The sequence below is a fragment of the Scyliorhinus torazame genome, chromosome 15 (genome assembly GCF_047496885.1).
Source record: "Scyliorhinus torazame isolate Kashiwa2021f chromosome 15, sScyTor2.1, whole genome shotgun sequence".
Taxonomy (NCBI): domain Eukaryota; kingdom Metazoa; phylum Chordata; class Chondrichthyes; order Carcharhiniformes; family Scyliorhinidae; genus Scyliorhinus; species Scyliorhinus torazame.
This window is the reverse complement of record NC_092721.1, coordinates 119226054-119240779: the sequence shown is the minus strand read 5'-3', so window position 1 is coordinate 119240779 and position 14726 is coordinate 119226054. Positions and strand designations below refer to the sequence as shown.

General features: G+C 52.0%; 2 protein-coding genes across 4 annotated transcripts in view; one reads left to right on the top strand and one right to left on the bottom strand.

Moving 5' to 3' along the window:
* Nucleotides 1-14726, bottom strand: part of tmem182a (transmembrane protein 182a) — a 151158-nt gene that overhangs the window by 120524 nt on the left and 15908 nt on the right. Inside the window, exon 1 of one of the 2 annotated variants that reach the window (XM_072476641.1) lies at nucleotides 2482-2511. The exons of the other annotated variant lie outside the window; for it this stretch is intronic. Within the exon in view, the coding sequence (XP_072332742.1) occupies nucleotides 2482-2496 (15 nt within the window). The 5' untranslated portion in view covers nucleotides 2497-2511. Of the gene's footprint in view, nucleotides 1-2481; nucleotides 2512-14726 lie in introns of those variants that run through there. 2 annotated transcript variants of the gene reach the window in all.
* mfsd9 (major facilitator superfamily domain containing 9) overlaps nucleotides 2699-14726 on the top strand; it is a 71435-nt gene continuing 59407 nt past the window's right edge. The window contains exon 1 of one of the 2 annotated variants that reach the window (XM_072476636.1): nucleotides 2699-2856. In XM_072476636.1, coding sequence (XP_072332737.1) covers nucleotides 2758-2856 — 99 coding nt within the window. In that variant the 5' untranslated portion in view covers nucleotides 2699-2757. The remainder of the gene's footprint in view (nucleotides 2857-14726) is intronic. The other variant, XM_072476637.1, reaches the window with a different exon arrangement.

Here is a 14726-nt window from a genome sequence, read left to right as displayed (position 1 = left end):
AGGCCATTCGGCCCATTGAGTCTGCACCGAACCTCTGAAAGAGCACCCTAACCAGGCCCAATCCCCCCTATCTATTCCTGTAACCCCACGTAACCTTTGGACACTTGGGGGCAATTTAGCATGGCAAATCCACTTAACCTGCATATCTTTGGAATGTGGCAGGAAACCAGAGCATCCGGGGAAACCCACGCAGACACGGGGAGAATGTGCCAACTCCATACACAGTCGTCCCAGTTTGGAATTGAAGCCAGTATCTGGCGTTGTGAAGCATCTGTGCTAACCATGGGCGGAATTCGCCCCACCCCCCCACGCCGGGTGGGAGAATTGCCAGGGGCCGCGCATGTCCCGGAACAGCTACTGCGTGTCCTTGATAAGTATGTACCTGTCAGGCAGGGAGGAAGTGGTCGAGCAAGGGAACCGTGGTTTACTAAGGCAGTCGAAACACTTGACAAGAGGAAGAAGGAGGCTTATGTAAAGATGAGACATGAAGGTTCAGTTAGGGCGCTCGAGAGTTACAAGTTAGCTAGGAAGGACCTAAAGAGAGAGCTAAGAAGAGCCAGGAGGGGACATGAGAAGTCTTTGGCAGGTAGGATCAAGGATAACCCTAAAGCTTTCTATAGATATGTCAGGAATAAAAGAATGACTAGGGTAAGAGTAGGGCCAGTCAAGGACAGTAGTGGGAAGTTGTGCTTGGAGTCCGAGGAGATAGGAGAGGTGCTAAATGAATATTTTTCATCAGTATTCACACAGGAAAAAGACAATGTTGTCGAGGAGAATACTGAGATTCAGGCTACTAGACTAGAAGGGCTTGAGGTTCATAAGGAGGAGGTGTTAACAATTCTGGAAAGTGTGAAAATAGATAAGTCCCCTGGGCCGGATGGGATTTATCCTAGGATTCGCTGGGAAGCTAGGGAGGAGATTGCTGAGCCTTTGGCTTTGATCTTTAAGTCATCTTTGTCTACAGGAATAGTGCCAGAAGACTGGAGGATAGCAAATGTTGTCCTCTTGTTCAAGAAGGGCAGTAGAGACAACCCCGGTAACTATAGACCAGTGAGCCTTACTTCTGTTGTGGGCAAAGTCTTGGAAAGGTTTATAAGAGATAGGGTGTATAATCATCTGGAAAGGAATAATTTGATTAGAGATAGTCAACACGGTTTTGTGAAGGGTAGGTCGTGCCTCACAAACCTTATTGAGTTATTTGAGAAGGTGACCAAACAGGTGGATGAGGGTAAAGCAGTTGATGTGGTGCATATGGATTTCAGTAAAGTGTTTGATAAGGTTCCCCATGTTAGGCTACTGCAGAAAATACAGAAGCATGGGATTCAGGGAGATTTAGCAGTTTGGGTCAGAAATTGGCTAGCTGGAAGAAGACAAAGGGTGGTGGTTGATGGGAAGTGTTCAGACTGGAGTCCAGTTACTAGTGGTGTGCCACACGATCTGTTTTGGGGCCACTGCTGTTTGTCATTTTTATAAATGACCTGGAGGACGTAGAAGGAGTAAATTTGCAGATGACACTAAAGTCGGTGGCATTGTGGACAGTGCGGAAGGATGTTACAAGTTACAGAGGGACATAGATAAGCTGCAGCGCTGGGCTGAGAGGTGGCAAATGGAGTTTAATGCAGAAAAGTGTGAGGTGATTCATTTTGGAAGGAATAACAGGAAGACAGAGTACTGGGCTAATGGTAAGATTCTTGGCAGTGTGGATGAGCAGAGAGATCTCGGTGTCCATGTACATCGATCCCTGAAAGTTGCCACCCAGGTTGAGAGGGTTGTTAAGAAGGCGTACGGTGTGTTAGCTTTTATTGTTAGAGGGATTGAGTTTCGGAGCCATGAGGTCATGTTGCAGCTGTACAAAACTCTGGTGCGGCCGCATTTGGAGTATTGCGTGCAATTCTGGTTGCCACATCATAGGAAGGATGTGGAAGCATTGGAAAGGGTGCAGAGATTTACCAGAATGTTGCCTGGTATGGAGGGAAGATCTTATGAGGAAAGGCTGAGGGACATGCAGCTGTTTTCGTTAGAGAGGTTAAGAGGTGACTTGAGGATTACAAGATGATCAGAGGATTGGACAGGGTGGACAGTGAGAACCTTTTTCCTCAGATGGTGATGTCTAGCACGAGGGGACATAGCTTTAAATTGAGGGGAGATAGATATAGGACAGATGTCAGAGGTAGGTTCTTTACTCAGAGTAGTAAGGGCGTGGAATACCCTGCCTGCAACAGTAGTGGACTCGCCAACACTAAGGGCATTCAAATGGTCATTGGATAGACATATGGACGATAAGGGAATAGTGTAGATGGGCTTTAGAGTGGTTTCACAGGTCGGCGCAACATCGAGGGCCGAAGGGCCTGTACTGCGCTGTAATGTGAAAGAAAAGTTGTACCATCTGCAGCCGTGTTGGATCATTTGTGTATCAGGACACCCAACACGGCAGGAACCCCAATGTCTTGACAGTGTTTTACCAACTCTGACTGGACGTACTCCAGGAAACATCATGGCTCGACCTCTGGCCTGCATCTGCCCACCGACTCCTGCCACGCGTTGCCTCACTGGGCACAGGGTTTCTCAAGTCGTTTCAACGGCTCCTTCGTTTTGAAAGATCTGGTCACGCCCAAGTTGGAAAAAAGTGGATTGGTCAATTTGATTCATGCCTGGGGAGGGGGAGGAGCTGCTTGCTCGGTGTGCGCATGTGCAGCTCGGCTGGAGGCGGGGTGGCCGCTGGTGCGTGCGCGCGCTGGCGAGCCTGCCGCTGGGACAATGGGGGCGATCAGCCCGCGCGCCCCCCGCCACCCGGTCAGCCCGCGCGCCGTCCGTCACCCGGCTCTCTTGCTCCGCCTCTATCTGGTCAGCTTGTTGGTAAGTGACATTGTGCCGTCATGTGAGTGATCACTCAGTGGCGCCACTGGCTGAGAAAGCAGGAAGTGGGGAGGTAAATGGTCGCCTTATAAATCCCCCCCGCTTTAAAATACCCTTCAAAGGACTGGTCGGGAGAGCATCTGTCATCTGCTCCGCCTGTAAATTCTCTGCACTGCTGCCAAAATGTGTTTTAAAGTGAATCGCCACAACCTCCAACCCCAAATCCTTTCAGATGCTTAAACTTGTGTACAATATGCCCTGGTGTAATGAAGTCAATCTTTCCATCCATCACCAACTCAAGGTTGATTGAAAAAGGACAAAATACCACTTCATGATTGTAGAGCTATGATCACATGTAACAACACGAGATGTCAGTTCTATCGAGTTAAAGAGCATTCCCGAGAGGAACTGTAAATAAATAAATAAAACTGGAAAACCTTGATACAGATTTGGTCTGGATGAGGTTTTAGTTACATTAAGAAGTAGGACTCCAAAAAAAGTTTAGATATAAATTTCCGTTTCACAAGTTGCCTATTTGTTCAGCTCCATTGGATGGGTGGGTTTGAACACCTGCTACTAGTTTGTCACTTCTGACCTAACAGGCCTGTACATCATTCAGAAATTCCTCTCTGTCACATTCCAGTTGCATAGTCATGTAACCAGTACGCCTGACACTTATCTTTTCGGGTGGGACGGTGGCATTGCTGCCTCACAGCACCAGGGACCCAGGTTCGATTCCAGTCTTGGGTGACTGGAGTTTGCAAGTTCTCCCCATGTCTGCAATTGGTTCCCCCTGGGTGCTCCGGTTTCCTCCCATAGTCCAAAGTCCAGGTTAGGTCGATTGGCCATGCTAAATTGCTCCTTGGTGTCCAGGAATGTGCGGGTTATAGAGCAGGGGGAGGGCAATGGGTGGGAGAGTGGACCTGGGTGGAGTGCTCTTTTTATGAGTACTCTTTCGGAGGGTTGGTGCAGATCGATGGGCCGAATTGTCTCCATCTGCACTGTGAGAATTCTATGAGTCTGGGGTGTGCTCTCATGGCAGTCAAAGAAATCGCAACAAGAACACTGAAGGCTTCATTTCGGAGTTTTGATATAGATCTAGAGTCCTGGAAGAAGCTAATGCAACCAAATAAAAAAGCAAAATGCATCTAAGAGGCAGGGAGTAAATGTAAAGAGAGGCAATTCTAATCCAGTAATTCAAACTTTTAAACTGTCTTTATTGGAAATATTTAAATTATAGGTACACCCATAGTTATAGATCATAGAATTTACAGTGCAGAAGGAAGCCATTCGGCCCATTGAGTCTGCACCGGCTCTTGGAAAGAGCACCCTCCCAAAGTCCACACTTCCACCCATCCCCATAACCCAGTAACCCCACCCAACACTAAGGGCAATTTTGAACACTAAGAGCAATTTTAGCTTGGCCAATCCACCTAAGCTGCACATCTTTGGACTGTGGGAGGAAACCGGAGCACCCGGAGGAAACCCACGCACACACGGGGAGAACGTGCAGACTCCGCACAGACAGTGACCCAACCGGGAATCGAACCTGGGACCCTGGAGCTGTGAAGCAATTGTCCTGCCACATTTGAAAACTATTCTACGTTTATGAAGTAATGAAGCTACAGTTGCTAAAGTGTCAAACCTTTTTCTTTATTCGAGCCTTTGTGTGAAATCTTGATCACCCAACAGGCTGGAGAGACTCCTGCTTCCTGCTGGCAGAATGCATTTCATTATTAGAATCAAACAGCACGGTTCTTCCATCACACTCTGGGCCATTGGAACCGGCTCCTCTTTTCTACACAGTTAGCCACCTTTAGCTATTCATATTGCCTCTGTTTTATATTGCCATTTCTGTGATTTCGCTCATATGATTCATTTTGTCACATGGATGTATCTTCTGTCATTTAATCAACATCTCAGTGTTTTACAGTTGAGCTCGACAGGTAGATTGGCCACTCTTTTGAGGTCCACCAACAGAATAGAAGAAAGGAAACAAACTTAGAGAAAAAGTAAAAAGTGCCGCTCCTGTTAGGGGCACTGCCCGAACATAACAAAGATCAACGGAAATTTTAAAAACATCAAATTAGAGTGCGGTGGCACGGTAGCACAGTGGTTAGCACAGTTGCTTCACAGCACCAGGGTCCCAGGTTCGATTCCCGGCTTCAGTCACTTTCTGTGCGGAGTCTGCACGTCTCCCTGTGTCTGCGTGGGTTTCCTCCGGGTGCTCCGGAGTTTCCACCCACAAGTCCAGAAAAACATGCTGTTAGGTAATTTGAACATTCTGAATTCTCCCTCCATGTACCTGAACAGGCGCCGGAATGTGGCGACTAGGGGCATTTCCCAGTAACTTCATTACAGTGTTAATGTAAACCTACTTGTGACAATAAAGATTATTATTAAAAAAGTAAAGGGGTCAATAAAGCACCCCAACACCTGCGGTGCCCACCAGGCATGGAAGGCCTCAATTGTGCCCGGGGACACCGCATACTCCCTTTCCAGGGACACCCGATCGCGAATGTAGCCGCGGAAGAGGGGCCTATAAATGCCACACTTCGCCAGGCCCAGGAGCAGGTTCACAAGGAGGTCCTCCGCTTTCCCCTCCCCTATCCGCACAGAGTGCCCGTAGATCAGGAGTGTGGAGCTGAAGTGCAAACAAAATGTCAACAAAAGATTGGTCAGAAAACCAAAAAGAGAGTGCAACCTAACATATGTAATATAGACATGGTCCGCGGACTCCACAAGACTGCAAAAATGGCTGGCTTGTTGGGAGTCCATGAACCGGTGCAATCGGTGATTGTACGTGACTGCTGCATGCAACACCCTCCTCTCTACGCCCCCAGGATTGTAGGAGGAGGACTCCATAGAGGGACCTCCAGAGGGGAATTCCGCCACCGGACAGCAACAAGGTACGCCATTGCGTGTCCGGGAGACGGGCGAGAGTACGAAGTAGAAGGGTGTGCAGCAGCAGCCCGTAGAGGAAACCTCTTTGTGCAGTGCAAAAAAGTACAGAGGGCATTGAGAGGCGGCTAGGATTGTGGGGCACCCCGAGGGAGGTTTCAGGGCCTGTGGCCAATGTGGAATTCCGTCCAGGCAGGGGTTCGCCCAGACGGGATACCACCGCACACCTGCGTGTCCTCCAAACCGCGAGTGCCATCGCGTCCGAGCACGACCGTTTTGAGGTCTCGGATAGCATTGGCTGCAAACCAGACGTGCACCGCCACGCATTGTGCTAACTCATGGGGTGTCATCCAGCCCACTCCTCCACCACCCAGCGTGTCCCCGATCCTGGTCACCCAGGCAGCCACAGCACGTTCCCCCGTCAGCCACTCGAGTTGCGGATTCCTGAGTTGCGTCTCCCTGACGACAGCCACCACTCCTGACGTGGGGGGTGGAGCTACGGCGCAAGACAACCATGTTCCAGACGTTGAGCAGGTCCTGCTTACAGATGGGCAGCGCCTGCAGAGGGAAACAAAGACCCTGCAGATCTATGAACTGCATAATTCAGGCCATGTACCTGGCGGAAGAAATGCGTTGCCACGGCACACCACCATAGAGGGGGCTCAGCGTATCGCTGCATGTTCTGAAGGTGGAAGGTCGTCACCTGGGTGCGTAGGCACACCAGCGCCTGGTCGCCCTCCCTAAGCGGGAGTGTCAGAACCTCAGCAGCGACCCAGTGTAGTCTCTTGTCCCAGAAGAACTCTACAAGCATTCTCTGGATTTTTGTGACAAGGTCAGGGGAAGGGGTCAAAATGAACAGCCGGTACCATAACATAGAGGCTATCAGCTGGTTTATGATGAGAACTCGACTCCTGTAAGACAGCACTCAGAGCAGTCCTGTCAAGCATCTCAAGCGAGCGGTTAACTTGATCTCCAGCTCCTGCCAGTTAGCCGGCCAGGATTCCTCAGCCGGGCAAAGGTGGACTCCCAAGTAGAGGAGGCTCGTCCTGCTCCAGGTGAAAGGCCTGAGCTCCTCTGGGAGGGGGTCCATCTGCCACGGACCGATCAGGAGTCCGGAACACTTGGCAGTGGAGTACACAGCCTGGCACTCTCACATTCTCCACAGGTCAGCAGGGTCGGTGAACATGAGGAGCACGTCATCAGTGCAGGCCAAGAGGACCACCCCAATCCCCGGCCTGCGCAGAAGCTGCCCCAACAACCTCCTCCACGGGAGGCGCAGGAAAGGCTTCACACAAATAGAATAAAGATGGCCAGACAAGGGACAGCCCTGACGCACTCCTCTGCCAAAGTGAAGGGGCGCCATCAGGGACCCGTGACTCTTAACGAGTCACTCTAGCAGTGTACAGAAGTTGGATGCGGGCGATGAAATGCCTGAATGCTTTCAGAGTCCCGAATAAACATTCGTGATCCACCCTGTCGATCAAGGGAAAGGAAAGCACTCGACAGACCAGTCATCTGGGAATGATGGACCAGGTCCCGGACCAGATGGATGTTGTCGTGGATTGTGCGGCCTGGGACCGTGTGGAACTGGTCAGGGTGGATCATGTGGCCCAGCACGGTGCCAAGGTGCAAACACATCGCCTTGGAAAAGATCTTATAATCCATGTTGAGGAGGGAGACCGGTCGCCAGTTTTTAAGGTTGCGGAGATCCCCCCTCTTGGCAGCAGGGTAATGGTGGCTCTACGCCATGAGAGGGGCATCTGCCCAGTTGGGATACTTTCCCCAGGACCCCCGAATAGTCGCTCCCCATGAGGTCTCAGAACACCCTGAAGAACTCCACGATCAGCCCGTTTTGTCCCTGGACAGGCGTTCGAGGGTGCCTGTCAGCTCCCCCAAGCTTATAGGGGTATCAAACCTCTCGGCGCTCTCCGGGCTGACCTGCGGCAGGTCGTCCCACAAATCTCTGCAAGCATCCTCGCTGGACGGATCCAGGGAGCAAAGGGCACTGTAGAAGTTTTGAATTTGGGCCCTGACCTCCTCCGTATCCGAGACGAGGGACTCGTCGTCGACCAGCAGCTTAAGGAGCTGGTGACGGACCCCGCGCCTTTTGTCCAGCGAGTAGAATAAGGGGGAGCTGTGGTTCATGTCTGTGAGGATCTGGATCCGCGACCTCACGTACGCGCCATGGGACCCGATACATTGCAGGTCCCGCAGCGTGCCCTTCTTCTTTCTGTACACCAGCCGCAGGGCTGGGTCCTCATCGGGCTGATCGAGATGTGACTCCAGGTCGAGCACCTCCTTCTCCAACTCCTCGACCCTGGATTTCAGCCTCTTTGTCGACCACCTCGCATAACCCTGACATGCTTCTGGACGCTCCGACCCCAGGCCCCACAAAAGTGAAGACACTGGAGTCAGGATAGCGAGTCCGCCAGAAGTCCACCAAGTCAAAGAACCCGACCAGGTTCCTTAACTTCACCACTGCACAAGAGCTGCACTGGCTACTGAGGCGGTGCTTTCTCCCGAGGGTGCAATTAAAATCCCCCTCCAAGGACGATGCGCTCACCCGTGGCGATGGTGTCAAGATGAGTGGATACTTGCTCGAAGAACGTCGTCTGCTGCTAGCCAGCCTGGGGTGCATAGACATTCACAAGATGAAGTACCTCGCCACCCTCGCGGACCGTCAGGTGCAGCAGCCGGCCTGGCATTGGCTCCGTGACCGCCAGGATCTCTGGCTGAAAATGTGGGGCCAACAAGATAGCCACACTGCCTAAATGTGAGCTTAGGTGTCTCGTGTAGAACCCCCTCGTCACTCCAGGAGCCATGTGGAGTGGAGTCTTCCGGAGCGGTGTGGTTTTCTTGCAGGACCAGGCCGCATACGTCCTGTCCCGGAGGACCAAGAAGTTCTAGAACTTGCGGAGCACGTCCCTGCTGCTGTTGATGTTGAGGTTGGCTATGGTCACCTCCATGTCAGCAGTAAAGTGCCAACTTTGCCGAGTTCGGAGAGAGCAGAGGAGTGTGTGCCCCTCAGATCCCCCTGGAGCCCGGTGTGAAAAGATTTCAGCCAGCACTTCTCAGTGGCGTCCGCGTCTCTCGCCTCTTTAACGTAGGTGTGGGAAGACGTAATGAACAGAGCCATGTCTGACCACCGGTCAAGGGCTACTGCACTCAGTTTCGGTGACCACGATTGGCATATAGTAAATCCCGAAGTTCCCCTCAGGGAATTCGGTGTTGGGCACGAGGGAGTCACCACACACTACAGATGGACCCAAAACCATACCCCACCGAGCAGCCATCTTCCTCCCGGGAGTCGCCGTCTGGGACCGAGTCCTCCACCACATTGAGTGTGACGGACGGCACAGACCCACCAACTAGTGCTGGGTCTGCCTCAATTCCCCCCCCCCCCCCCGGATCGTCGACAGATGGGTTCCTCGCAGGATCCTCTCTGGGTATCAGGCCAGAGGGAGGCGGCGACTCAGGCCCCGCCTCCTCTTGCGACACCTGGCCACTGGATAGATCTGGGAACAGTTCCGGAAAATGGTCCGCGATGGAGATGGGGACGCCCGCCGTCGGAGGCTGCGATGGAGAGGGGGGGCTCTCCTTGCCACCACCGCCCAATAACCTTGAGGTCAGGGATCTGCCACAGCCCTCCGACGTTATGAAAACGAACACCTCCGGGGGACAAAATTGCATCTAGCGGAACGAGCCCTCGATCCTGAGGCGTCCTGCTCGGGGGACTGCAACTGCTCAGAGGTCGAAACACGTTTAATCATTTCTGTTTTCTTCTGGGGGCACGGTGTAACGTCGAGGGGCAGGGGTCAGAGCGCTACCCTCTCCGCACTAGCCCATAAAGGGTGCAGCAAAACCACAGTTCATGCTCCCTACCATGGAACGACCATGATTCTATTGTGTCTTTTAAAAAGCATTTAGATAGTTACATGGGTAAGATGGGTATAGAGGGTTATGGGCCAAGTGCAGGCAACTGGGTCTAGCTTAATGGTAAAAACTGGGCGGCATGGACTGGTTGGGCCGAAGGGCCTGTTTCCATGCTGTAAACTTCTATGATTCTATGACTACACTGAAGAATCAGACGTCCTCCCCACCAAAGGAAGCTGCTGGTATGCGAGTGGGTCTGCAGCCCAGGAGGGGTTCAGCAAGCACACCGTCTCCTGGATCTCCCTGTCCTGACTTTGTCCTTGCTGGAGGCAGTCGTTGATGGATGGGAGGGCTGGGAAGGGCCCAGCAGACAGGCAGTACTCCCCCCTTGTTAAAAGTTGCCTTCTTCCTGTCCTCTCCTCTCTTCTCTTCCTCCTCCTTCCCTCCTCTCTCCAGGCAGCTCAGCAGCAAACAGCACGTCTGGTGGATCCCTTGTCCTGGCTTCGTCATTGCTGGAGGCAGATATTAATCGGCTGGAGGGCCGGGCCCTCAGCCCGGAAGGGCCCAACAAACAGGCTGCCCAAAGGGCTCTACTCCCACCTTGATGTTGAAAGTTGTCCTTCTCTCCTCCCGTCTCTTCCTCCTTCCTTCCCTACCCTCCTCGCTCCAGGCAGCTCAGCCGAAAACAGCAATGGAACAGGCCGCAGACTGAGCAACAGAGAGAGAGCAGCAGCAGCCACTCTCCACCACAGCAACTACCTCCCAACTCCAAAGTCTGCACTGGGAGTGGCAGCCATGCTAAATTGCCCCTTAATTGGAATTTTTGTTTAAGTCCTGAGGTGTGACTTGAACCCGGAACTTCTGGCTCAGTGGCTGGGAGGCTCCCCACCTCCACCACCACACGAACTATTGGGACACAGAAGCCCTCGTTGTTTCTGAAAACTGAGCAGGAGCATGTGATGATGGTAAGACATGGACTGGCAATTAAGATGGAGGGGAGATCCAGGCGAGATTCTAGGTTGTTGGTGTTGAGAAGGAGGGGTGGGTCGGCCTATCGTGTCAGAAGAATCATTTGAGGCGTCATGGGGCAGTGCTGCTGCTACTCCTGCCCCATAAACAGTGTTCACCTACCTGCTTGATCTGATTACGTCCACTCTCTGAACCTGAACCCTGGGAAATCTGGTCAACTAACCTTAACTTTATGTAGCTGTCCCAATCTGAAGGAGGGCACCTCTGGCCCCACTTCTCCAGAAGGTGAACTTGGATGCTCCCAAACCCACCACATTAAAAATTGCAGTGAACCTTTGTGTTTTTTAATCCCCCTGTATTCTTAGTTATTGCAGTTTTTCAATTCTTTCTTTTAAACTACTGAACTAATCCAAATTGAAATATTAGAATGGAAATAATAATTTTATTTACTATTATTCAATGTTTTTTCTACTAGTTGTCCCAACTTGGCACCTTTAAGAGCTTCCAGCCAATTAAGTAATATTTGAAGTCTAGTTGCTGATGTAATGTAGAAAAATGAAGCAGATCATTTGCATAATCAAGTTCCCACAATCAGCAATAAGATAATTAGCCAAATTATCAGTTAAATAATGAATGTTGATCCAGAAACTAGGAGAATGTTCTGCCTATCTTCAAATAATGCTGTGGGATCTTTCATGTCCACTTGCAAATGCAGGTGGAACCTTGCTTTAAGGTCTCAGCTGAAAGGACATTACTGACATTGCAGCATTCACTCAATATTGTGCAGAAGGGTCATCATAGATTATGTACTCTAATTTCTGGCTTAAATATGACCATTGTCATTGAATCAAGTTTGAGACGTTCTCAGATGCTGCCTGACCTGCTGAGCTTTTGTTTTGTGTCTCAGATTTCCTTCAGCGGCAATATTTTACTGTTTATACCTGTTTGCTTTTATTCTCTTACATTCTGGGTAGCATTTAATAAATCCATTCCTAGAACCAAAGTGACTCGTGCGAGACCTCTGCTACCACAGCCCCATTAATGGCTAGGTATCAGTTCGGGATCAACAGAGTTCACACAACCTACTTTGGCAAGGCAACTGCATAGATTCGCAATAAGAATCTGGCGGCATCAAGTAACAGCAGCGGCATTTGTTGTTAACTAGCTCCAGGATATTTTACATTGCTATTTGCACCAGGGAAACCTATGTCAATGACTTGTCACATATTTATTCTGAATAGCCTGTCTCAGCCATATCTGAGCCACAAAATATGCATTGATTTTAACATGAGGTAGTGAGATACCCTCAATTACGACTCAGGAGAGGAGTTCGATAATACAAAGGCTTTAATAACCAGAAAACCAGACAGCTGCCGAGAAGTGTGCTCACTGCACGCTGCCTACTGAACATAACCTTGTATACAGCTTCCTGGGGGCGGAGGCGGAGTCCCCCAGGGTTCCAAACCCGGTCTTAAAGGGGCCTACGCATTAAGGGTACATATGTATACAGATATCATTCACCACATTCACCCCCTGTTTAAAAAAAACGCATAGTCCGTCGACTGTGAAGTGGAATTACAAGTTCAGTCTTCTCAGCTCCGGCGGTGGTGCGGCGGATACGGTCGTCCTCGGTGGTGGTATATCCGGGAGCACGGTTGTCCGAGCCTTTGCCCGCGTTGGAGCAGGGGGGGGTATCCGGGATGACTAGGTACCGGTGCCAGCTGGGGGGAGGGGGGTGCTATGGGGGGGGGGGGGCGCTGTCGGAGCCAACCGCCGGTGCGTGGAGGGGAGCGTCGGTGGAAGGGGGGCGTCGGTGGGCGAGCCAGCGGGTGCCAGGTCTCGCAGGGAAACTGTGTCCTGCCTGCCGTCGGGGTGCTCGACGTAGGCGTATTGAGGGTTTGCGTGTAAAAGTTGGACCCTCTCGACCAGTGCATCTGTCTTATGGCTCCTCACGTGCCTCCGGAGTAGAACTGATCCAGGAGTCGTCAGCCAACGTGGAAGCGAGACCCCAGAGGTGGACTTCCTGAGGAAGACAAACAAACGGATGTGAGGGGTCTCGTTCGTGGCCGTACAGAGGAGCGACCTAATGGAGTGTAGGGCATCGGGTATGACCTCCTGCCAGCGGGCGATTGGGAGACTTCTTGACCATAGGGCTAGAAGAACAGCCTTCCAAACTGTTGCGTTCTCCCTCTCCACCTGCCCGTTTCCCCGCGGGTTATAGCTGGTCATTCTGCTCGAGGCGATGCCCTTGCTGAGCAGATACTGATGCAGCTTATCGCTCATGAACGGTGTACCCCGGTCACTGTGGATATAAGTGGGGAAACCAAACAGGGTGAAGATGCTGTGCAGTGCCTTGATTACGGAGGCCGAGGTCATATCGGGGCAGGGGACAGCGAATGGGAAGCAGGAGAATTCGTCGATGACAGTGAGGAAGTAGGTGTTGCGGTTGGTGGACGGGAGGGGCCCTTTGAAATCCACGCTTAGTCGCTCAAAGGGCCCAGAGGCCTTTACCAGGCGGGCCTTGTCTGGTCGATAGAAGTGCGGTTTGTACTCCTCACAGATCTGGCAAGCCTTGGTCATGGACTTGACCTCCTCGGTGGAGTAAGGTAGGCTGCGGGACTTGATGAAATGGGTGACCCCCGGGTGGCAGAGGTCATCGTGGATGGCCTGCAGGCGGTCTTTCTGCGCGTAGGCGCGGGACAGGGCATCTGGGGACTCGTTGCCGCGGGACAGGGCATCTGGGGACTCGTTGAGCTTCCCCGGACGATATGTAATATCGTACGTGTAGGTGGAGAGTTCGATTCTCCACCTCAGAATTTTATCATTCTTTATTTTGCCTCGTTGTGCGTTATCGAACATAAAGGCGACCGACCATTGGTCGGTGACGAGGGCGAACCTCCTACCGGCTAGGTAGTGCCTCCAGTGCCGCACAGCCTCCACTATGGCGTGTGCCTCCTTCTCGACTGCAAAATGTTGAATTTCCGAGGCGGTGAGGGTTCGGTAGAAGAACGCTACCGGTCTGCCCGCCTGGTTATGGGTAGCAGCCAGGGCGACGTCCGATGCGTCGCTTTCTACCTGGAAGGGAATGGTTTTGTCCACCGCGTGCATGGTGGCCTTGATGATATTGGCCTTGATACGACTGAAGGCTGACTGAGCCTCAGCCGTCAGGGGAAAAGCCGTGGTCTTAATGGGTGGACGGGCTTTGTCCGCATACCTGGGGACCCACTGGGCATAATAGGAAAAGAGCCCCAGGCACCGTTTGAGTGCCTTGAGGCTACGGGGGAGGGGAAGTTCCTTAACTTTGGTCGGGGTCTGGCCCTGGACCCCGTTTTCCACGACGTAGCCGAGGATGGCTAACCGGGTTGTGTGGAACACGCATTTCTTTTTATTGTATCAGATTGAGGGCCCGGGCGGTCTGGAGGAACTTCCTCAGGTTTTCGTCATGGTCCTGCTGGTCATGGCCGCAGATGGTGACGTTGACCAAGGTATGTAGCCCGTAAGCCGTACTGGTCCACCATTTGATCCATTGACCTTTGGAAAACGGAGACTCCGTTTGTGACACCAAAAAGGACCCTGAGGAAGTGGAAGAGCCGACCGGCTGCTTCGAAGGCTGGATAGGGGCGGTCCTCTGGGCGGATAGGGAGTTAATGATAGGCCGATTTTAGGTCGACCGTGGAGAATACTCGATACTGGGCGATTTGGTTCACCATTTCTGCTATGCGGGGAAGTGGGTACGCATTGAGTTGCGTAAAGCGGTTTATGGTCTGGCTATAGTCTACCACCATACATTGTTTTTCCCCGGAGCGGACTACCGGTACTTGTGCCCTCCAAGGGCTGTTGCTAGCCTCTATGACCCCTTTTAGTAGCCGCTGAACCTCTGACTTGATGAAAGTCATGTCTTGGGCACTGTACCGCCGACTCCTGGTGGCGACGGTCTTACAGTCGGGGGTGAGGTTTGCGAAGAGGGGGGTGGTGCAACTTTGAGTGTCGCCAGGCTACATACCGTGAGTGGGGGCAGGGGTCCGCCGAACTTCAGGGTCAGGCTTCGGTGGCTGCACTGAAAGTCCAGACCGAGCAGCAGGGAGGCGCAGAGGAGGGAGGACATAAAGTTTAAAACGGGCGTATTT